Source organism: Poecilia formosa, unplaced genomic scaffold, assembly GCF_000485575.1.
Source record: "Poecilia formosa unplaced genomic scaffold, Poecilia_formosa-5.1.2 Scaffold3, whole genome shotgun sequence".
Classification (NCBI taxonomy): Eukaryota; Metazoa; Chordata; class Actinopteri; order Cyprinodontiformes; family Poeciliidae; genus Poecilia; species Poecilia formosa.
The window spans coordinates 2,310,848-2,333,116 of NW_006799942.1; the positions used below are offsets into that span (position 1 = coordinate 2,310,848).

Below are 22,269 nucleotides of genomic sequence, written 5' to 3' on the forward strand. Positions count from 1 at the left end.
AATCAAATTGCAATACTGCACTGATCAAAATACACAGAACATTATTGTATTGTTTTAGTCATGATTTTTTTAAACACGTCTCTGTGACCTTTTCACAAGTCCACTTTCCTTTCCCTTTTTTACTTTCAAATCAAAGTATCAATCATCATTTCAAATCATCTCCAAAAACAACTTTCTTGACTAATAAACTTAAAAAATAAAATGAGAATAAAATGAGCAAACTCCCAGTTTGACCATAACTAGGACAATACTGAAGGAGATGAATTACACATATCATATGTTTTTTAGGTATTTTCAATGTAACAAGGATCAAATGTTACAGGGGCGGAGAAACATATGGTCCCTTACATCAGGGCTCCAAAACAACTGTGAAATTACAACTGATTTCAAATGTTTTGATTTTTTGTTTTGTTTATGTCACATTTTGGACATTTAAGCACAAATGTTTAGTTTAGTTTTATGTATCACAAACCATGAAAAAGCAACACTAAAATTGATTTGGCATTGCGAATTAAAAGGTTATTTCAGAGCTTATTTGGCATCTGAACTAGTTTAGATTAGTTCCATTTCAAAATCCATGATGCAAGGATAGAGGCTGATGCAGATTCTAAGTCGTCCAGGACTAGGCAATCATAAGTGCTTAAGTCGAAGGCCCTGGACTTTTTGACCTCGGGAAACAAAAGAAGGATAGTTGACCTTCACTTAAGCACTTAGGATGAGAAAATGTGGAATAGAGTGTCAGGAAATGCATCTATATATTTATTTTGTTGACCCATACTTATCCAGATCTAGGAAAATGACACTTTTACAGTCTTGTTCCATCCAAACTCTTGGATGCAGCTCAGCTTGAACAAGGATGTGGAGCAACAACGAACCAGTGTGGGTGTTTCCACAGCCGGCGATGCCGACAGCAAACACGTCACGCTCAACAGGAAGGACAGGTTGTGCTTTGGCTGTGTTTTCATGCAAATATGAACATGCATAATTGTGTGGACAAAACACATACACACACACACACAGGCAGATCAGAACAGGCTGCAGGCCCAAAGGGTTTAGTAAGCAGGAGTGGGCGTGTTAGAGAACGCCTGTATATTACTCACACCCACTCCCACTCATGTATGTCACGTTCAAACGCTAAAATCTTTGGCATAAAAACTGAACTACGGTCCCACTTCCCTCTCCTCCATTGCTTTTTTTTAGGGAGGCTACATTTCAGATCATTTTCAGACAGCGACACATTTTTATATCTGTTGCATTTAAAGAGCATTAGTATGTATGAGGTAAATAAACTGTCAAAAGGGATCAGCAGAAGAATCTAGAAAAAGAACCAGATGTTTCCTCTTGAAAGCTTTTTCTACCTAAATTCAACATATTCCTCAACCTTGGCAAAGGCATTAATGTCAATATTTTTCTACTGGCTTATGAAACAGGGAGATTTTCTAGAGGAATAAGACTTTATTCTAACATTTACACACTAATCTTCCTTAGGAACAATCTGATTAGGTCACAGAGGTATTCAGCTTTCAATCTGTGTTGATTAGAAATGCTGACAACAAAAAAAGCGTCTGACTAACTTGTAAGTCCAAGGAATGAGATTTAATCTTGGTGAACAGTAATGGTTGGCATTGGGAAGTCGGCAAATTCAAATGCAGTCTAAATTATCATGACAACTAGAGCTTCAAACTTTAGCATGATCATCTTTGGAAGGAAACCAATTTAGCACACTGAACTCGTCAAGTGATAAACCCCAATATACGCCAAAGAAAGGCCTCTAACAGCTTCTAGAGAACAGGGAGCGTCAAATTTGTAGAGAAAATTATTTCTGGAAAGACAAACGGGTCTTTTAAATGTCGTTGAAAAGTGAGATAGTTATTAATCAGACTCAGACCGACTGTTAGACCTTGGACTCGGGAGAAACATGTGGCATCTGTCCAAGTTGTGGAACAGCGGACCAGATCTTTACTGTTGCAGAACTGCTTCAGGCAATGTGGGAGCTTGGTTATCTGGTTTGCATGTGTTTTATATCAAACTAAAGCAAGAGCCATGTCTGTTCATGGCAGGAAGTCAAGCTGGCTCATAGTGCAGGTTTCATTATGTCATGGATGTCCCTGGTCTCTGACCCTGACTGTGTTGTTTTTGGATTGGATCTCCATATACACTCATTGAGAGGATGAGGTTTAGTTTGACCTTCAACATGCACCAGAGCTACTAGCAGTCAGGCAGAGACTCAGTTCCCTTTAAGCTGAGGTCATGGTTCCCAAAGAGAAGGTGAGCTACTGCCTCTGGTCAGGGGTCAGTCTCTGGCTCAAGCAAAAAAGCTGGAGTACGTTGGTGTGACATTTACCAGTGACGGTTGGACAGAGCAGAAGACAAACTGATGGATTGGGGCCTCATCTCTAGTAATGCATGTGCTTCTCCAGTCTGTCATGTTAAAGAAAGAGCTGAGCCCAAAATGCGTAGCTCTCAATTTAATGGAAATCCCACTTTCTGACCTTTCACTACAGTCATGAAATATGGATGATGAACAAAAGAAGAAAAACTTGGTTTTTAGTCATTGAAATGAGCTTCCTCCATAGGGTGTTTGAACTCAGCCTTAGTGATAGGGTGATAAGAGTTGCTGAAATTGTTTGGACATCTGCTCAGGATGATTCCTGGGAGGATTTCTGGACATGTCCCACAAGGAGGAGACCCTGGGGCAGACTTACTCTCTAGAGGGTCTATAAATCCCTTGTGGGCTGGGAATGCCTGGGGGTCCTGCAGGGATGACCTGGAGAGTGTTGCAGGGGAAAGAAATGCCCAGGTTCCCAACTAGACCTCTGATCACTGCATCACTTACATATGATGTGTGTAAGACACATTATTAATCATAAATAATGTGTCTTACCTTTCATGCTACAAGTTTAGATCAACCAAGAATCAAGGTTAACAAATGTGTAACAAGGTTAAGAGAAATCAAGCTCTCTCACAGGAAACATTACAAAAAATGTATAATACTGAGAGGTAAGTAATAATACGTCTTTGCAGGATGGGTTTCATTTTCTTGAAGAAGGTAAGACGGGATATACATGCTGCAGCACATGCTGAAATGACCATCACAATGGCAAGCATATGTCAAAATAACTATTCTAAAAGCAGTCGATAGACCAGAGCGCCTACATGAGACTCCCTGCTGGTGCTGGGGACACATCAATATGAGACTGGATTAACTCAGAACAATTAAAAGGGACTGCTAGACAGTATATCGCTCCAAAAGTCTGACAAATATGTTGACAAAATATTTGTTAATACCAAGTACTGTCGATACAAAAACCTCCTGGAAATATGCAGAACGGCCTCAGCCACCAAAAAGATCGACAAAATTTCATAGATGCCTTCTTCCATTCACATTAATTAAAATAAATCCTTGCTGTTCAACCGTGAAGTTGAACTACTGTTTTACCTAACGCCTGGGTCCATCTGTCAGCGTTTCAACATCATGTCACCGATTTTCTAACACATTTTTAATGAACATGAATCAGTGCAGCTCCTGCCCCTTCAGAGCTGCCAACCAGACTATCCGTGGCTCTGTGAGGTCTACATGTGACAGTGTCAGAGTCGATATATCAGCTGCGCCACCAGGGCAGCATGACGTAATCCTGATGTGTGACTCAGACTGCCAACACATGGCATCAGCAATACAAGCACATCCACCAACATGCTTCATCCAACTGGCACTCTCGTGACTCTGTGGATCTCCAACCCCCATCCGTCTTTAAATGTGTCAATCAAAGTCCGGTTAGAAATGCCGGCCCAAGGCTGAAGACCTCTCTCTGTCTCTGCCTGCTCTGTGTCGCACATGCTGAGTTAAGCTGAAGTTGCCATTCAGGACACGGAGAGCTGTTTTCAGCAGCAAGGATTCCCCGTCCCATTGTTCTGTCAGCAGGGACCAACACACTGCTCACCTCTGACCCTGACCTCTGGCCTCTTTGTGTGTGTCTGTTTAGCTTAGGGGGTCAATGTGGGAATAGACTGTGAACCACACACAGAGAACCTTCCAGCCTTACGCTGATAGTAATCGATAGTTATATGTTATGTGCAATAGATTTAGAGTGCATTAAGCTATTTCCAAGTAAAAGTTTACACAAAGTTTAAAGCTAAAACCACAAAAAGTTAACAGAAAACAGAAAATCAAGCTGACAAGTGGAAACAAATGTAACTTTTCAAGATTATTTCAGGATATGTGCTTCATTTTACAACAATGTGGAAAAGTTTACACAATATTCAGAGCCTTATCCAGAAATGTTCAATGTTATCAATATTTAATCTTAGTTTTTAGACATCTCAGGAAAAGAAAATGATTTCATAGATCCCTGCCAACACTTTCTAGCAGAGGAAAAGGTTAGCTTAGCTAAAATAACTTTAGTGAAAAGCTTCTTGTAGTCATTGGCCAGTCTGATTTCTATCTGATAACAGTTTGCCCCACTCCTCACTCTCAGCTGTGAGATGTTTTAGAGTTTTCTTGTATCTACAGCCCATTTTGAGTCACTCCAAATTATCTCACTGAGGTCAAACTCTAGTCTTTGACTCAGACCAGGACTTTCCATTTCTAATTTCAGGCCAGCTCTTGGTGGATTTACTGTTATGTTTTGAGTCACTTTCAGGTTGAAGGGTCAAGTTATACTTGTGCTTAATTATTTCTTTAGAGATGACTTCACAATTTCCAAAAGCACCCTCCTTCACATGCCATGGTGGACTCTGTGATGGTGAACTGCCCTTTTCCTGCTGAAGCAAAAGATCCCAAAACCTTGACACGTCTGGCCCAGAAGCGCTGTTTATTGAATGCAGTATTTGGGTTACATGTCCTCTTTTGTGCCTTCCAAATATTTCAATTTCAGACTCGTCAATTCAAAGAACATTAGTCTAGAAGTTCCATCTTGACTTTAGTCTAGTCTTTATCTAATTCTTTGAGAGCATCAGTGTTTTTATCATGCACACACCATGAAACAGACTGGTGCAGTGTTTTTCTAATTATTCAGGCGTGCACTTTCACATCAGCAGCAGAAGCCTGCTACAGGTCCCATGACGACGCTTGAGAGTCTTTTTTTTTCCAACACTTATTTTAGTGCCTTGCGGTCTGCTGGCAGACTGAAGTTGTTTGGATAGTTAGAACTGTGCATGTTGCCAGTTGTGTTGAATTTCCTCCATAGCCAGATTAACTTCTGGGCAGTGGAAAGGGTGATTTCAACATCTTTGAACTCTTAAATCTTCTTTCTGAACGAACCATATAGCTCTTTGCATCTCATGAAGATGTTCACTCTTACTTCAGCAGTCAAGAGCTCATCAAACTTCTGAAGCAAACCTGCTTCAAAATGCTGAGTAATGACGCTCTCATCATATGAACCAGAGTTGATCTCTGTGGGTATTTTTAACCATTTTAAGAAGGAGTAAAGAATAAAGACAAGGGTCTCTTTGCTTATTTTTTTTTTTTACTATGCAAAACTTATTTGGCTATACTTTACTTGAATTTTTCAATGCTGTTTAAATTGATATTAAACTTCAATATGTTCAAAAATGACTAAACACAGGCTGCCTCAGTGTGCCCAAACTTTATCACGACTGCAACTCATTGGTCTACAAGAAAAGACTTTTATTTTGTAAGCTTTGTTGGCAGAGTTAAAAAATAACTTAGTTTGCCAAGCATTAATAGAATTAGATTAGAAACAAAAAATGATTAAAAAAACATGTCTGCGGTGAAAAATGATAAACCTTTATTGAAGCAGGTTTTTGCTGAAGTGACTGAGGAGTGATCAAAAAAAGGATGTAAAGCGTTTTGGCTCTCAGTCATTACACACTCAGTGGGTAGTAGTCAGACACTGTCATTTGGGCAGTGGTGAGAACATGTTAATTTGTGTTGGTGGTGACACTGACAGCCCTGACTCATTCGGACCAGGAGGTACGACAGAACATTTTAGCCCCTCAAAAACAAGGCAGCAACAGTCTCTCCAGTGCCAAATTTCAAATATGTAATAATCGGCAGATTTGGAGACACAGGGGTTTAGACATTTGACAACTTTTTTTTTTTTTTTTTTTTATTAAAACTTTTATAACATTGGTTCAGAGAATATTGTGCTAACATCTGCACCCAAGGCTGAAAATAAAGTTCTGCAATGCTGCAACTGCTTGTTGATCTTATGAAAAAGATTAAATATGTCCGCAGGGAGCGCTACATTCAGAAACAAATACACCTGTCTGCAGAGCTGTTGATGTTGTGTTATTGTGTCAACTTAGCTCTTGATACTGTGGGCAATATTGGCTTCTTTTTTGTTTGATACAGTCCCAAAATAAATACCATGTCGCTCTTTTACTCTGATTTTGTGGTTGAGAATTTCTCCATCAAATTTAAGATAAACAGAAGCATGTTTTGCAGTAACCTCAACATCCTTCTTATCCTTGACAGATTTAGATTTCTGGTAAAATTAGAGTTTTACCAATAAGATTTTTTCTTACAGGAACTAATACTGTTTTTTTTTGTTTTTTTTTGAATCCGACAGAGAAACTGAACAGGAAGTAAAATATTAATGGGATGGCATGGCAAGAAGGCCTTGCAACTACAAAAACTTAGAGGTCACTACGGAAATAATCAAAATACCAATGTAAGCATGCAAAAGGCATGGGTCAGCAATTATAAAAACAGATTGATTACATTTATGCTAATAAATCCTTTTCTAGTATTTATTGTAAAGGCTAAAAATAATTTTCAATATGCCATTTTTGCGAAAAGATAAACTGAGAAATTGTCTTTTCAAAAATCATACCCTTTTAGCGTCGCCTTAGCTGTCGTTTGCTGTCAAAGTAAACGTTGTAGTTAAACAGAAAACAAGAGTACACCTAAATCTGCACGGGGAATAAATCATTTGGGTTTAACTGTGAATGAGTTGACTTTAAACCAAATTGTAGAAGAGGAATTATGAATATGATCCATGTCACTCTGTGTGGGGGTTTATGTACAGTCTACTGTGGGATATCATGTCTCCTTTTGGTTCATTCATCAGGTTCCATCCAAACCAAAGGTGCTTTATTCCTCTAATGTGTCTGCACTAGTCCTGATCTTTTCTCTCATACTTGCCACATACCTGCAGTGCCTTCTCTACATACTTGCCTTCAGACCTGCGGTCCAGGCAACCCCCTGTTGCCATGGGGAACACTTTGACCTTGTCAGCACTTCTGGGGTATGTCTCCCCCCTGCTCTTATTCTTCACAGTTTTTGTATCCTTTCACCCCTCCCTCTTTTCACTCCGCTGGAACCCATCCTCCATTCTTGAGGGAAATGACTGTTCCTTCTTCTTTTCTTTCTCTCAGATTCATTCACCCACAGTGTTTGGCACCAGCAGTCTCCTCTCCTCCTACTCTAACTCCTACTCCATAGAGTCTTTCTAAGAATGTGTATACAACCGGGCTTTTCTACTGACTGAGGGAGCTGGAGGAAATTGAAAGAGAATGTGCATCTGCTGCCGATTTCGGCTGCACAGGATCAGTGAGATTCTGATAGCTGATATTTGCCTAAGTTTCCTTGGGGAACACAAGGAGCTCATTTGATGTATAGACAGAGCTCCACCATGGAGGGAAGTAATTGTTCTGGAGATTAGGAAGCCTTAAATGTCTTACTTATGTGCAGAACTTGACCTTTATGTTTCTGCCGTGGGCATATTAGCAGCATGAACCAGGTACAGGATGACCTTGAGTGAATAAAACCTATTATAAACAATGTTTGAAACTAGGAAGCTAGTGAACTCTGGAATTTACCACCAAGTAAATGAACTTTACTCTGGGTGTTGATCTCAAATTACATAATAATAATAATGTGATACTTCCCCTTAGAGGAGAAAATCTCAGACTAAAATCCAAGCTGGAGCTGTAAACCAGCTGGTAAGAGATTCAGAGTGAAGTTTAATGACACTAGAGGCTCAAACTCAAAGCTCCTCTCCTGGTCACCACCTAACTGTTGATAAATAGAAGACTAATACAGCCACCATATGCACATCTTTTAAAATAAGTAGATTTCTTACACCACAAATCTTCAAAAATTCAATAGTAAGATTTTTCTGTGAAGGTTAGGCTTTCAGAGGCTGGGATGGGATTGATGGACGGACAAAACACTCAACTGCGTCTCTGCCTTATCACACTTGAATCAAATAACAAAGCCACTAGTAGGGCCCAAGTAAGTTCAGCTAAATTGGATGCGACATGAGAAAAAAATCACCTAATGACACACAGTGGCTCACAGGGACTAGACTTGAAAAGTTGATAAAGAGACAGAAGTCTGAAAAAGCAGACATTTCTCCAATCTCAACTGGAAATACTCCGATCAAATCCTATACTTTTCCACAGAGCACAAAACAGAACCTTCTAATAATGTTCCTGTGGAGTCGTTCGGATTAGACCGTCAGTCGAGACGGATCAGAAAACGAAAGATTCAGCTCATAATCTGTGGAAATTCCACATGCTTTGCTATTAGATGCCTTTGCACCGATGGGACCATGTATACGCCGAGGTCAGCTCTCGGATATGGCGACAAAATGAACCTGCTGTTCAGTGGGAGGTGGTGGGAGGGATGTGGGGGCGGTCAGCTGAGTGTGGACGGGCAACAACACATGCACAGCTGGGATAGCTGATCTTGACATAGGGGCACATTACACAGTTTATCCTTTCTAAACATAGACCTGGCAGTATTCTTAGTGCCAAACGTCTGCTAGGAGCAAAGATGTCAGACATGCAACTCCCAGATTGGAATTAGTTTACCTTAATCCAGCTGGATGCATTTTGTGACTGTAATCTGGTGCATTTCTTACCCATGTGAGCCTGGCATAAATCTTTATGATGAGAGCTCATAAAACCAACTGAAGAGCTGGTGTGAGGCAAGTTAATATGTCACATGAAGATGGACGTTAAGCGTCTGAAGAGTCTTCTAAGGTCAGATGATGATGACCATGGTCTGAGGAGGTCACCGTGTAACTCAGCACTACATCTAAGTTGTAACATGACAGCTAAGATTCAATTACCCTTCATTCAAAAGCAAGGGGAGAAAAAAAAAAACCCTGAGACATCTGAAAGTCAATCTCTTCTGAGACTAAATGTTACATTTATTTAATAAAAACTAAGCTATGATGTGAGAGAGATGTGTGAAAAATAAAAACAAGAAAAAACAAGCTGCACTGAAACCCAGTGCTGCATGCTTTAACACAATGTCAAGGTGAAGAGATGACAGCCATGATTAGAGAAGCAATTGTTTATCTGTTTGGCGAGAGTTAAAAGGCCAATGCTACGTGGAGTGGACGTGCATATATTTTCTCCATGAATAAACATTATATCTTGCAATGCTAAGAGAAAAAGTCACAAAAGTCCATTTCGGATTCCACAGATCTCCATTGGCATTTGAAATGTTAAAGTTTGTGGTAGTACAATTTGGAAAAAGCTGAACAGGTATATATCTTTTAGTAGTTAGCAGAGAAAAAGAACTCTTCCACTAAAACCACCTGACAGCATTTTTTATGTTCAAGCTATGAGCACTTCTGAACAATGGTTCTTTGGATACTGGAATCTGAAACAAAGGTGACTGAACATGTTTGATGTGACTCACCAAGGAAAACTACTGAACCTGTTCATTAAATTATAGCTTTACTATGCATTCCATTTTGTGACACCAATACCACAAATAATACTACTTAATTCGTTTGTAGGGAGTTTGTTAGACTTATCTGGTAAACACCACCTTCTTTTTCTGATGGAGCAGAGATGTCATTGTCATAATCCTCGAAGTAACGCTGCCCTTTTCAAAAAGTCACTTATCTATCTTTCTCAATTAATCATTTACCCAATAAAACATAGGAAAATGTCCAAGGTAAACCATTTCAACAGAAGTTAAAAAGCAGCGACTTTAGGAGCCGAACAGTTCGTAACTCACGGACCTTGCATAAGTGTTCATGTTCCTTGAACCTTTCCACATTACAAACACAAACAACAAGGCATTATATGAGGAAGTTTATGCAATAGGTGAACACAATTTTGAGCTCGAACTCAATAGAGCTGAACTGGCAGGAAAATTATGAAATGCTAAAATCTGAATAGTGTGGCATACATTTGTTTTCAGCTCCTCTGCATCCATACTAGAACTGTTTTTCACTACAGCTGCAAGTCTGGAGGTATTTCTGTAAATGTTTTGTTCATTAACCGACAGAAAGGTAAAGACTTTTGCCCATTTTGGCTGCAACATCGCTCAATCTCACTCATAATGCTTATAAAGCATTTATGAACTTCAATTTTCAAGTATTACCACAGATTCTAAGTTGGATTTTCTCTGGACTTTGAATGGAGCACTCAAACTCATGAAAATGGCCAGTTTTATACCCCATCAGAAAAGCATCCCTGCAGCATGATACAGCAATCCCCGGTGTATGTAGGGTAATGATCACTGTTAGCTTTTCCTACACAAACAGTCTGTTCCATGAAAGCCAAAAAGGTCAGCCTTGTTCTCGTCTGACCGCACCACATTCTTCCACATGTTTGATGTGTCACCTACATTGTGGTAAATTTTAAACAAGGCTTATGGGTTTATTTCAACTGTGACTTTTTTCCTGCCAGATTTGTGGCGTCTACAACTAGAAGTCCTGTCAACAATTTCTCCCACACGAGCTGTGAACTTCTGCAGCCCCTCCAGAACGACCATGGGCCTTTTGGCTGTTTATTCCAATTAAAGGCCTCAAACTTAAATCGGTTTTAAACTTTGCCACAACTTCATACTAATGTTCCCTAAAAAAAAGATTGGGCATTCACAAAACAACTATATCTACAGCGCAATTAAATTACACACACAGTGAGCTCTATTGTGACTAATTATATGATCTCTGCAGCAATCAGATGCAATTGAGTGTTTTATAACATAATAATAAAAACTTAAAAATGGATTTTAATGCTTGTGTAATTTTCCTTCAACTTTCCACTATTTTTGCTTTGATCTACCATGTAACATCTAGACAAAATACACAGAAGTTTGAGGTTTTAATGTCAGGAAATGGGAAAAAATAAAGAAGTATGAGTACTTTCAGAAGGCACTGTATATTCAATTTTCAGCTGTTTTAAACAGAGAAGTAAAAACCAATAGTTTGAGGAACTGTATATATTTTTTTATATATAAACGTGTACATCCTGTACCCTTTTATGACAGGATAAAGTCCAAACAAAGGTCTATTTCAACATCATAAATAAAAGAACAGGAGACTTGTGGAGTGCCTTACAGCTAGAATCAATGGCTGCTTTAAACTGTACCAGCGAGCTGTTGTTATTATCAATATCCACAATATTCCTTCCACATTGATCCAGTTGTGAAAGTTATGTTTCGTTTATAAGGAACTAAGTAAAACATGACTAATTCAAATTTTGAGCCCAACAAGGAAGTGCAGTTGAAAATCACAGTAATAAAACCAGACCCATGAGCTATGCTTCTGTGTTGCGCTTTTAGACTCAGGAACCCCAGTGGAAGTTATTGGCTTTTTAGGATACAGAACTGACATCCAGTCATTTATCTCACCATGTCCGCTGAAGTGCTGCCCGACATCCTGGAGGTTTTTCTGGTGCTCACACGTTCATACACCCCGCTCTCACACAGCAAATGTCCCCTCTTTCCTCCTCGGTGTTTGTAGAAGAAAAGCGTCCTCTGTGGGCTTTTATGGCAGGAGACAGACACAATGTATTATTCCTGCTGACTTCTACTGTCTCTCTCTCTCTTTCTCCAGTCACAACACTGAGGTAGTCAAGGCAGGATATAAAACCTTCTTCCTCAATATGATTGCACAATCATTTCGTTAATTAATCCTTCAATAGGTGTCTATCGAGGAGAAGTTAACGTTAATGGTGTTAGCTGTCGACCCGAGGGCCTCCTTCGACCCTCCAATCATCAACAATATTCCGTTGAAGGAAAGGTGTCTACGCCAAGCGAAAAAAACCAATACTGCTGGTACATCCGGATCTTTTTCCTCTCTCTCTCTCTCTCTCTCTTGCTCTCGCTCTCTCTGTCGGCAAAGAAGGAGAATATAAATATCCTCAAGAATGACGGCGGCTGTCCTCCTTTTCACTCTGAAATGTCCAGGTGGAGGCAGAAAAGGAGCGTGAAAGGCTTAAATGTTGTCGGTCCTTGTTTTTAAAGTGCGTGGGTAATTGTCGGTGTTGTTAAGGACCGCAGTGCTGCACCTTTACAACACTCTCAGCTGTCATTCTGCCTCGAACCTAACGTAAAGCTCCATACGTTAGACAGGCATAGCGCTTCCGGTACGGACTTTCAAAATAAGGTTTTCATTTTTCTTCTTGGTTTTTATTGGCGGTTGGCAACAAACTTTCAATAGCATTACCGCCACTGGTTTTCATTTTTCTGAAAAGATCTTTTTTTTTCTATGAGCTGATCCAACACATTTTCGTCCGTGTTATTGGACTCTAACAACACGGAATTATGTTAAATTAAACAAAACCGACAACTGAATTTATTTTAGTATTAAATAAAAATAATAATAATAATTACAAAAAAACGTAACTCATGTTGCATTTACACGCAAATAATATTTTGGAATTTATTTCTGCTAATTTTGATTAATATAAACCCAAAATTGTTCTAACTGAAAAATTAGAATATTAATTTGAATGAAAACCCTCCTGACCCCACTAGCGACAGGGGTGTATAGAAAATGTATGGATGAATGGATTTTGAATGAAAACAATTTTTCCATTTGAGGTACAGAATTTGCCTGACTGAGTTCCTTTTGTATGGACTTTTGCTTCCCCATGATTATGTAAGTCATATGAATAAATTTTATTGATGAATAAATTAATAAATTAATTTCATGTGGCAAGTAATTGCATCCTTGCTTATCCCCCCCGCCCCCCTTCGTAGCTAAAATATGCCTTAACACTGCAGCAACCAGGCCCACCATACCAATAAGCTAAGCTGCAAGGAAATAAAACAATTAAGATGACTCTTTAAAAAAAAAACATTTAGAAAAAAGCTATGATATTATGTTTGGTTGTTTTTAGGGTAACTTATAGTTAGATTTCATATAACTGAAATGTTTGTTTTCAAATTTGTAGGGTACGGTATGTAATATCAGGGGGCGGAAGGGTTTTAAAAATGGCCTTTTATTTTATTGTTTATTGTTTCTTTGCATTCAAATGTCATATAATTTTCCAATCCTCCATTAATATTTTTTTAAATATATCTACGGAATTTGAATGCTATAGTCCCCACAATTAAGAAGGCATTTTATTTTGAATTCAAGACGCCTCTACATCCTTGCTCGGTGTTTCTCTTTGTGCTGCTTTACAAAGTCCTGCTCAAGAACATGGCGACAGTCCACCAAAGTGGAGTCTGAACAGAATTGAAGACAGTACTTTTTATTATTATCCAGAAGGGAACAGAGAATCAGAGGAAAGAGGTTTTCTCTGATCAAATGTTTACAGGGAGAAGGGTTTTGATTTGGATGCAAGATGGATTTTGTTTCTCCAAAAACTCAAGGAAGCTTTCTTGGTTTATGTTAAAACTACAATTTAATTAACATTTTGTTAAGCTGTTTTTCAGGGACAAAGACTATAAACTTTATTAATGACTAAAGATTAAACTTTTTTCAGTTGTTCTCATCCTGGGCAGAAAGCAAATGTTGGACTTAATAACTTAATTCTGCTCTGAACTGGAAGTGGTGCTCCATAACATAACGATACATTTTCATATAGCTGAATAAGAGGTAGTCAGACAATGGGAAAAGATTGCCTCTTGTGAATCAAAGAGAAAATCAATAAATGAGCCGGTGCTCTGGCAGAATGAGTGAAGAATTTCTTACAGAAATGAGACACTAAAGGTCTTTGTTAAGCTGTGTGATCAGAGCCGGCAAAATTCAAATTTATTACAAGTAGTCTCTGAGGAGAGGTGTAATTAAGAAATAATAATCAGGATATTTATGGATTAGATATAGCAGGGTTTTAATATAATCCTGATAAAGAACTAGTGCTTGTGTGTTTGGCTCGGTGTTTGTTATTGCCCGTGTGTGTATACGGGGTCAGGATGCCTATCAACAGCAGGTCCGTCCTCTCCCCAGTGGACTGATTGAAAGCTATTGTGGCATCAGGAGAGGCTTTTTCTATGAGGTCTACTGGATTAACGACCTAATCTCCACACCATAAAGGGAGAGTGGAAAGGGGGATAGAGAGTCTGACATACACACACAGGCTCCTGAGCACACACACACACACACACACACACACACATGCACAAACACCTAACAGAACGTGCGAAAACAGGGTGAGGTGTGAAAGTGATTTTTTTTTTTTTGCTCGGCTCACCAAATTAAGGTCAGTGATGAACAAAGTAGGGCAGTGACTGAGTGTAGCTGTCCATTTTTAAAGACAAATGATGATTTTATTTCTGAAAAGGAGAAAAAAAACTATTCAGGCAAATCGCTTATAATTAATTAATTGTGATTAACCCCATTTTTTAGAAAGATGGGTTAAATTTCATGAACCACACCCAGGTCTGCATACTGCCAGACCCTATAGAGCCAATAAATCCCTTTAAAAGAACCTGGGAAACACAAGGGAAAGACGGGCAATGACATCATAGGGTACAAAGCCATTTCTTTGTCTTTTGGGGTCTAGTGAACTTGAAACATATTATTAAGTAATTTAAAGTTATTAGCAAATGTGTCTATTTTATTTCAAAAATAATGAAGTACGGATTCTCACAGCAGTAGTTCACAAGAAAATTAGTTTAAAAACTCTGTGAATCTCAGTCATTGACATCAAATAAGGCAAAAAGAATCGATTTAAGTCAACATAGATAGAAAGTAAGCATGCAGGCTTCAGGGGACATTTTCTCCAAATTGGATCCCTATTTTGTATCCTGGCGTTGACCCTTATTAAAACAGCAGATTATGACCCCTGATTGAACTGAAATAATCCCTGAGCCACCTGCAAAGACAACAAAACAGAGCAGATATGAAGGGTGTTTGGTTGTATTTTACAGAAAACTCAGGTTAGCTGTTTTAGTAATGATTCAAGTTGCCTTAAATGAGAAATTGTTTCAATTTTCTGCCCTACATTTTGAAGTGAAGTTTTAAATTCTGTACGTTTGTAATCTTAGATCTGATTATAACTGCAGACAAAACAGTTATAATCAGATCTAAGATTACAAACGTACCCCAGCTTGTTTTAGCTGGGGCGTAAAGCAAGATGTTTTTGCAATTTCTTGTGACTTGGCTGCATATTACGTGTGAATTTTGTTCATTAAACAGGATGAGGTGCAGGTAATCATTTATCATGAGATTTCCTCCGACTCCCATTTCATCAAAAATGCATGTGTACAACTCGCAACTGATATTTCTTCTTCACCTTCTTGCCATAAATGCGATCAGGTTTCAGCGTTTGCATGTGTTCAGAGTCTGTGTGTCTGTGTGGGCAGCCGATGTTTCCCTCCTCAGCACTTGTCTGTACTTGTTTGACAGTGCTGCTCTGTGTAATATGAACTCCCAGGTCACCTTTACTACAGTTTCCTAGTTCCTCTCAGTAAGGTCTGCTGATCAAATATAAATGTTACATTTAGAGTTGAGACAATATGCCTCTGTGTCCCTCTGAGGCGGCTGACTGTGTTCCTGTTTGGATTTTCATCGGAGCACCTGCCATCTGCACAGACGTGTTGTTGACATGCAGCACATATGCGGGAGCTGTTGGTTGTTTGCTGCAAAGGTCAAAGGATATGATTAGCGTTGAGGCGTTATCCCCTTTCAGGGAAGCACGAATATTGTTGTCAGTGTAACTACAAAACAGTTGCGGCTTTTTGGCTTTGAAGGGGCGGCACAGTCACTGCTCCGCATATAAACACAGGCTCCAAAGCACAGCAGCACTTAGAACAGGGGTGTCCAAAGTCGGTCCTCGAGGGCCGGCATCCTGCATGTTTTAGTTCTCTCCCTAGCGGTAGCAACAACCTTTTCAGCATGTCAATGTTCTGCTTAGGCCAGGGGTGTCCAAACTTTTTGCATAGGGGGCCAGATTTGGTATGTTAAAAATGTAGGGGGGCCGACCTTGGTTGATGTTCTTTACATAGAACAGCAATATATTTAAATAAATTTCAGCAAGGCATTCTGTGTTTTACATTTGCTTTTTTATTTTAATTTCAGCGATCTTAAGCATGTCTTTTGGTTCATTTGAAACATGCATATCATATGCAATTGAATATTCACTTAACTTCACTTTTTTAACACTAATGTTTTTCTAACGATATTTACAGAATTTTTAAATAAAATTACAGAAAAATGAGCAAGTCATATCAACAAGTGCAGGGCTCATTTGAAAGATGACATATTAGTAAATGTTGATTAGATATTAAAAGTGTATTATTCTGGAGTGAAAACTGAAAACTTGTCTGAATTTATGACTTATTTTGATCTCAAAAAAACAAAACAAAATTTATTCAGAGACTTATTGTAAATGACAAATGACTTGTCTGCATTAATGTGATACTGAGATCTGGACTGCGGCACATAGGCCAGGTCTGGTTCAAAGGCAGTGGTATTGATGCGCAAGATGTCCGTAAGTGAGAGTTATTTAAGTTCACAACCGAGAATGTCTTCTCACACAAATAGAACGTCTTCTCACACAAATAGAACGTCTTGTCACACTATATGTGAGAAGACGTTCTCGGTTGTGAACTTAAAACGTCGACTAGGGTTCCAACTTGTCCCGTAAAATACAGAACCGTCCCGTATTTGACTGTTAAATGTAATGTCCCGGATTGAACCGAAACGTGATTTGTTCCGTATTCTACAAATGGTGTATGTGTAGTAACAAAAATGGTCCCCAAGTACTTTATATAGTAGGCTGCCCCAGTCATTGTTTCACTCACGGTGTTGCGATATTGCGTCCATCTGCCGCATTCCCCCCCTCACCCTCCTGGCTGTGGGTCGGATGAAATTTGACCACAGGCCGACTTTTGGCCCCCGGGCCGGACTTCGGACATGTCTGGCTTAGGCCTTCTAATGAGCCATCATTTGATGCAGGTGTGTTAAACCAAAACATGCAGGATGCCGGCCCTCGAGGACTGACTTTGGACACCCCTGACTTAGAAGCTCCTCCGTTTTGCTCTTTGTTTTGTTTTTTTCCACCTCCCCACCTTTCCCAGATTTCAACATCATTCACCGTGTGTCATCAGCTATTCTTGGATGGGACGGGCAGACTTTGCGATTTGAACTGTGGTTCAGAGGTTTGTGCTGACAGCCACCGGAACAGCAAAACACCCAGCGTGACGTTTCATGCTCTTGGTCCAACAGGGCCATCCAGTTTAGCTCTCCCACAATAGGCGTGAGCAAATAGTTGTGCACCAAAACAACACAGAGTGGATTATCATGATGCTTATTTGCTTGTTTGCTGTAAGCAAAAGAACTTGCATGTTTTTTTTCCTTTCGAAAGAGTACATTTCCCCTAGCAAAACCCAGAAAACCCAACTACTCAAACATTTTCACGCTTTCTCGTTCTTTCAACCACAAACTTTAGTGTTTGATATTCATTCTTTTTATTGTTCGATGACACAAAGCAGTGTGTAATTGTGAAGTGGAAGGTAATTGGTACATAGTTTTCTAAATCTGAGCAGATTTTCAAGTCTGACTAGGTACTCCCACAGCTTGATTCTGCCACCACCACCATCATGTGTCATGTTTGTTTTACCAACTGAGCAGAAAACCTCCTGAAAGCAGGCTTCATCAAGGCTTGTGAAGTGGGGTAAAATGGTGCGTAGTTTTCTAAATCTTTTGTAACTACAATCTTAAAATGGTGACATTTGGCAGCTTTTTACTTGTAGATTTGTATTTGTGAAAGCAATCGAAACGCACGCATCAATTTATTTCAATTTCACAATTATTAACTTTGTTGTTTTGATCTGTCACATAAAGCCCAAGTCAAATGCGATGAAATTTATAGCTTTGATGGGACACACCCCAGAACAGTCTGTGGCGTGTTCAGTCTCCTACGTTTCAAACGATTTCTCAACATGTCATAGTCAGAAAGGAGTCGTTATCCAATCTCCCCGAAGAACTGCCTTCATTCACAGGTCCAGATCCTTCTCAACAGCAGAGGTCTAAATATGAGTTGGATTTGGCTCAGACTTACCAAGAGACACTCTAAGCCAGAGCTTATCTCTGGTTAACCATTGTTCTGCGGATCAGGAGGAGGTGGGCGCTTCTCTAATCTGCCCACCTTTCCAACACACTCATTCACAGAGGGATTTGTCCTGGGATTTCTCTGACATTCCTTCACTTAGAGACTAAAATTTCAGGTGCAGGATTTTTCTATGGCGTGGAGAGCAGAAGCACACACACACACACAGTAAATACTATTCTTTTGCTGAAAAACATTTGTGATCTCCATTCCAAATCAGCGTGCTTTAGAGTGAACGGGCTGCAGTTGTTTTACTTCAGTACTGTTGCTGTTGCTTCCAGAAGTTACTGCAGTTAAAGATGGCTAACTATTTGCTTTTCTGACTTTTACGAACATGGATCATCTTTTTTTCTGTTTTATGTCATTATGTGCGACTTTGTTGTACTCTATCACGGAAATTCCCAACATTTTTTTTAAGTTTGTGGTTGCAGCTTGACAAAATCTGAAGAGTGCAAAATCCTTTTGCACTGTTTAATGTTTTTGTATCCTATGTCATTCTGATCCTACCTTGCCTTTCCTCACTTCATTAGTTACAGCCAAGTAACACACATTACACTACATGTGCAGGCACATACGCATTAACAGACTATGCTATGCTTCACAAGGGTGGGGCTGCACAGCAGTGGCTTCAGAGCAAATACCAGGCGGTGCAGTGTTTCCTGAGTCAGCTTCCACTTCTTCTTGTCTTTCACTCCTTTCTTTTATTCGTCTCTCGGGAATCAGGAGATTTAGAGTAAAGGATTAGGTGTCCTTATCAGCAGCCTCTGAAAGGTGTTACTGCTAAAATGTGGACATGAAGAAATTATCATTGTGCGTTGGATGAGTCAAGATCCTCCATTCACAGCTCAAGACAAAAGCAGCTATGAGACAGGAGCCTCTCCAGGGGGATGCTTTAGTCACATAACAGAAAAGTAGATTATGTCACAAGAATAGAGGATCATCTGTCTCATTCAGTCGTCGTTTAATGAACACATGTAACTTTGCTGAGCAAATAACAGGATTACGGGTTATTTTTGCCCCATTGTTTTCTAGGTGGTGACTGGTTTGTTTGTGGATGAGAGAGGACTGAACGATTCCAAGACTGACTTCCTGATGAAACGTTCAATGTGGGTGGAATGAGCCATATCAGCAAAAGTCTTGTTCAAACCTTTTTAATAAATGTATTACCGACACTCAAAAATATACATATTTGTTTCAAGTCCACTATAGAAGATAATTTTGAAGATTTCCATTAAAGCAAACGTATTGGTTTGTATGTAAAACATAAACATTTTTGATACATTTTTTTCTGATTCAGTAGACTAATATTCATATTTGTCACGGCGTTCAGGGGATGATAAGGCGGGTAGGCTGGTGTGACTTGGATTATGAATGAATGTAACAGCTTCAAGAAGCACTGGCAGTAAAAAGTTTCACTGCTGAAACTAAAAATGTAAGTTTTGCCCAAGTTCATCCAGTTTAGCGCTGAAGCAAAACTAGATGACCCTAACCCCACCCTTACTAACAAGCTGAGGCTCTTAACCCTAAGCTGTGGTCGTCAGTGAAAGGTGCCACATGCTACCTTTATAGAAAAAAATATAAAAATGACATAATTTCAATAATAATTTGTAATGCTTTAATCACAAACCAGTTCTTTTGTTTTGCGGCTTACCATTGGAATATGATTATAACAATTAAGATACAGTTTTCTATTGCTTTTTTTTCTTCTAAAATGAATGGTCTTGATTGGATGAATGATTTAAAAGTACACAAGTGAAAGTTGCATTGCTTTCATGACGTAGGTGACACCAAATATCAGTCAGCTCAGTGAATTCACTGTGTTCATGTTGCCTTTTAAAAAATACTCAGTCAAGTTGAAATTTTTCAATCAACTTGATGATTTTAGCTGATAACTAATCCATTAATGAATGTGCGTGTCTGAGTCTGTTATAATCCGACAGATTTATGATGCTGTGACCTGCTGGCATACTGGATTATAATGACCTTTCCAAAGAGCAATCTTTGAATTTGTGGAAGCACTCGCATCCTTATTTTAACTCCCAACTGAGTAGGTTGCTTTCCTAAAAACAAGGTACAGATAAGTCTTAATATTGTAACATGGTGTCAAGCGAGAAATGCAGTCGGGATACCCGTCCATTTGTCAGACAGATGTCTCAACATTTGATTCTGGAATAATTTGACTAACAGGGGAGTTTATGTTTGACTCAACAATGACAACATGCGCGCTTCCTGTTTCTGCAAAACAAAACACTCCTCCACCACTGTACATAGCAGTACAGTGGTGGAGTACATAACAGTGGTAAGTGGTGCAAAACGTGTGTATGCACTATATGTGACGAGTGCAAGAGGAGCCAGAGTGATGGCTGAACAGTTCTTTATTATTTCTTGTTGGCGTTTAACAGCTGCCTGTGCACGTTTAAACCTGAGGTGTTTTTCTGGCTATTGGAAATTAGATAGAAATAATTTCATAACCTGGAATAGACCAGATGCAACTGAAGAAGAATTGAAAGAGAATTTCTTTTCCCTCGGCGACGTTTTAGTCCTTTTATTTTTTTTAAATGGGTGGTTTGTACTGAAAGAGGCTGAAAGAGGCTCTTGATGAGATAAGTACCCAGCCAATGTCAGATGCAAAATGTCATATTACCTCACCCATGAACAGACTCGGTAACAGGAGGCGTAACAGCAGCCGAGCTCTGAGTAGAGAGACCTCTGCCGCTCCGGGAAGGAGTGACGAGTGTCTTTGGTGGGAGCTGAATGTCGCTCTGCAGGGAACACCAGACGACGACTCGCAGTGAAGATCACAGTGTGGACAGAGTGGTTCAACGCAAACTCGTCTGGGGCTATGAAGTCAGGAAGAGGAGCTGCAGCCCGAGCTACTCCCAGTCTGACAACGGCTGAGAAAAATCGATGAAAGGCTGTTAGTTAGAAGATAACATAAACAAAATTCTGCATGGGGTTTACTTCACTAAACTCCTCAAAGATAAATCCTTCCTCAAATTGCTCCCAGCAGAATGGAGGATTTGTTGTGATGAACACAATTGAAACACTAGAAGAAACCTAAAAAGAAGCTGCCACACAGACAAAACTGAAAGAAATACATTTATTAAATATTAAATACACAAAGAATACAATAACTGAGATGGAAGTAGGAAAAAATGAGGTGTGTCATATTTCAAGAAAAGCACCAAACAGAATCAAACAGCATTTACTGTTTCTAAGTTCTTATTGCAGGTCAGGTCACATCGATGTTCACTGGACATTTTTATCTGAGCAAAGGTTAAAGTAAAAGTTAAAGATTTATTAAAGTTTATTGCGTTTATCATTTTTGCAAATGTTGACATTAAGTTAAACTTTAAATGTGTTGTAATTTGACTAAGTCTAAATTGGTTGCTATTCAGCAAACTGGAAAAGTTTGAGGGATTTGGATATTTTTTCACAGTATTCTGGTTACTACGGTTGCCTTTCTGAGTCTGAGACTATTTTACCATGCAGTGGTAATGAAGGTTGCGGTCTGGAATGCTCTCTTAAACACTGCAAACTGGCTTCCTGCATTTTCATTCACGTGAACATCCCCTGCTGTCTTTTCTAAATGCGATAAGGTTCCCATTGCTTCCTCTAACGGCTTGTTTATTCAGCCTTTAAATGCAGCAAGCCATCGGGATGGGTCATTTTTCTAATTAAGAATGCATCAAGTGCTTAACTGCAGAAACAGCTCATTTACTCCTCCCAGATGAGAAATATTTGCATACGAGCACCACAATTAAAATATGATCAGTGTAAATCAGTTCTATAGTGCGTTGGTGTTAAGAGGCCCTCTGTCTAAACATGTTCCGCAGGATGAGGTAGAGGGAAAGCTACAAGCTTTTACACATCGATGCAGGCAGAGTAAACAGACACGTTGTTTCCATATCAGCTCGTTTTCTCCTGGTAATGTCGTCTCTGGTTACTCTCCAAGAATTAAATCAAGATGCTGCTCGCTCGCTCGCTCCTTTGACATTTCAATTTCAAGCTTGATTTGTTTGTCTGAACAATGATGCCTCTCAATAAAACACA

The 22,269-nt window shown here is 39.4% G+C and overlaps 1 protein-coding gene across 1 annotated transcript in view; it reads right to left on the reverse strand.

Annotated features, from left to right (window-relative positions):
• Positions 1–12,271, reverse strand: part of ubl3a (ubiquitin-like 3a) — a 36,762-nt gene extending 24,491 nt beyond the window's left edge. Inside the window, exon 1 of the mRNA XM_007554458.2 lies at positions 11,564–12,271. Within this exon, the coding sequence (XP_007554520.1) occupies positions 11,564–11,590 (27 nt within the window). The 5' untranslated portion in view covers positions 11,591–12,271. The remainder of the gene's footprint in view (positions 1–11,563) is intronic.
• Positions 12,272–22,269: the final 9,998 nt, after the last annotated feature.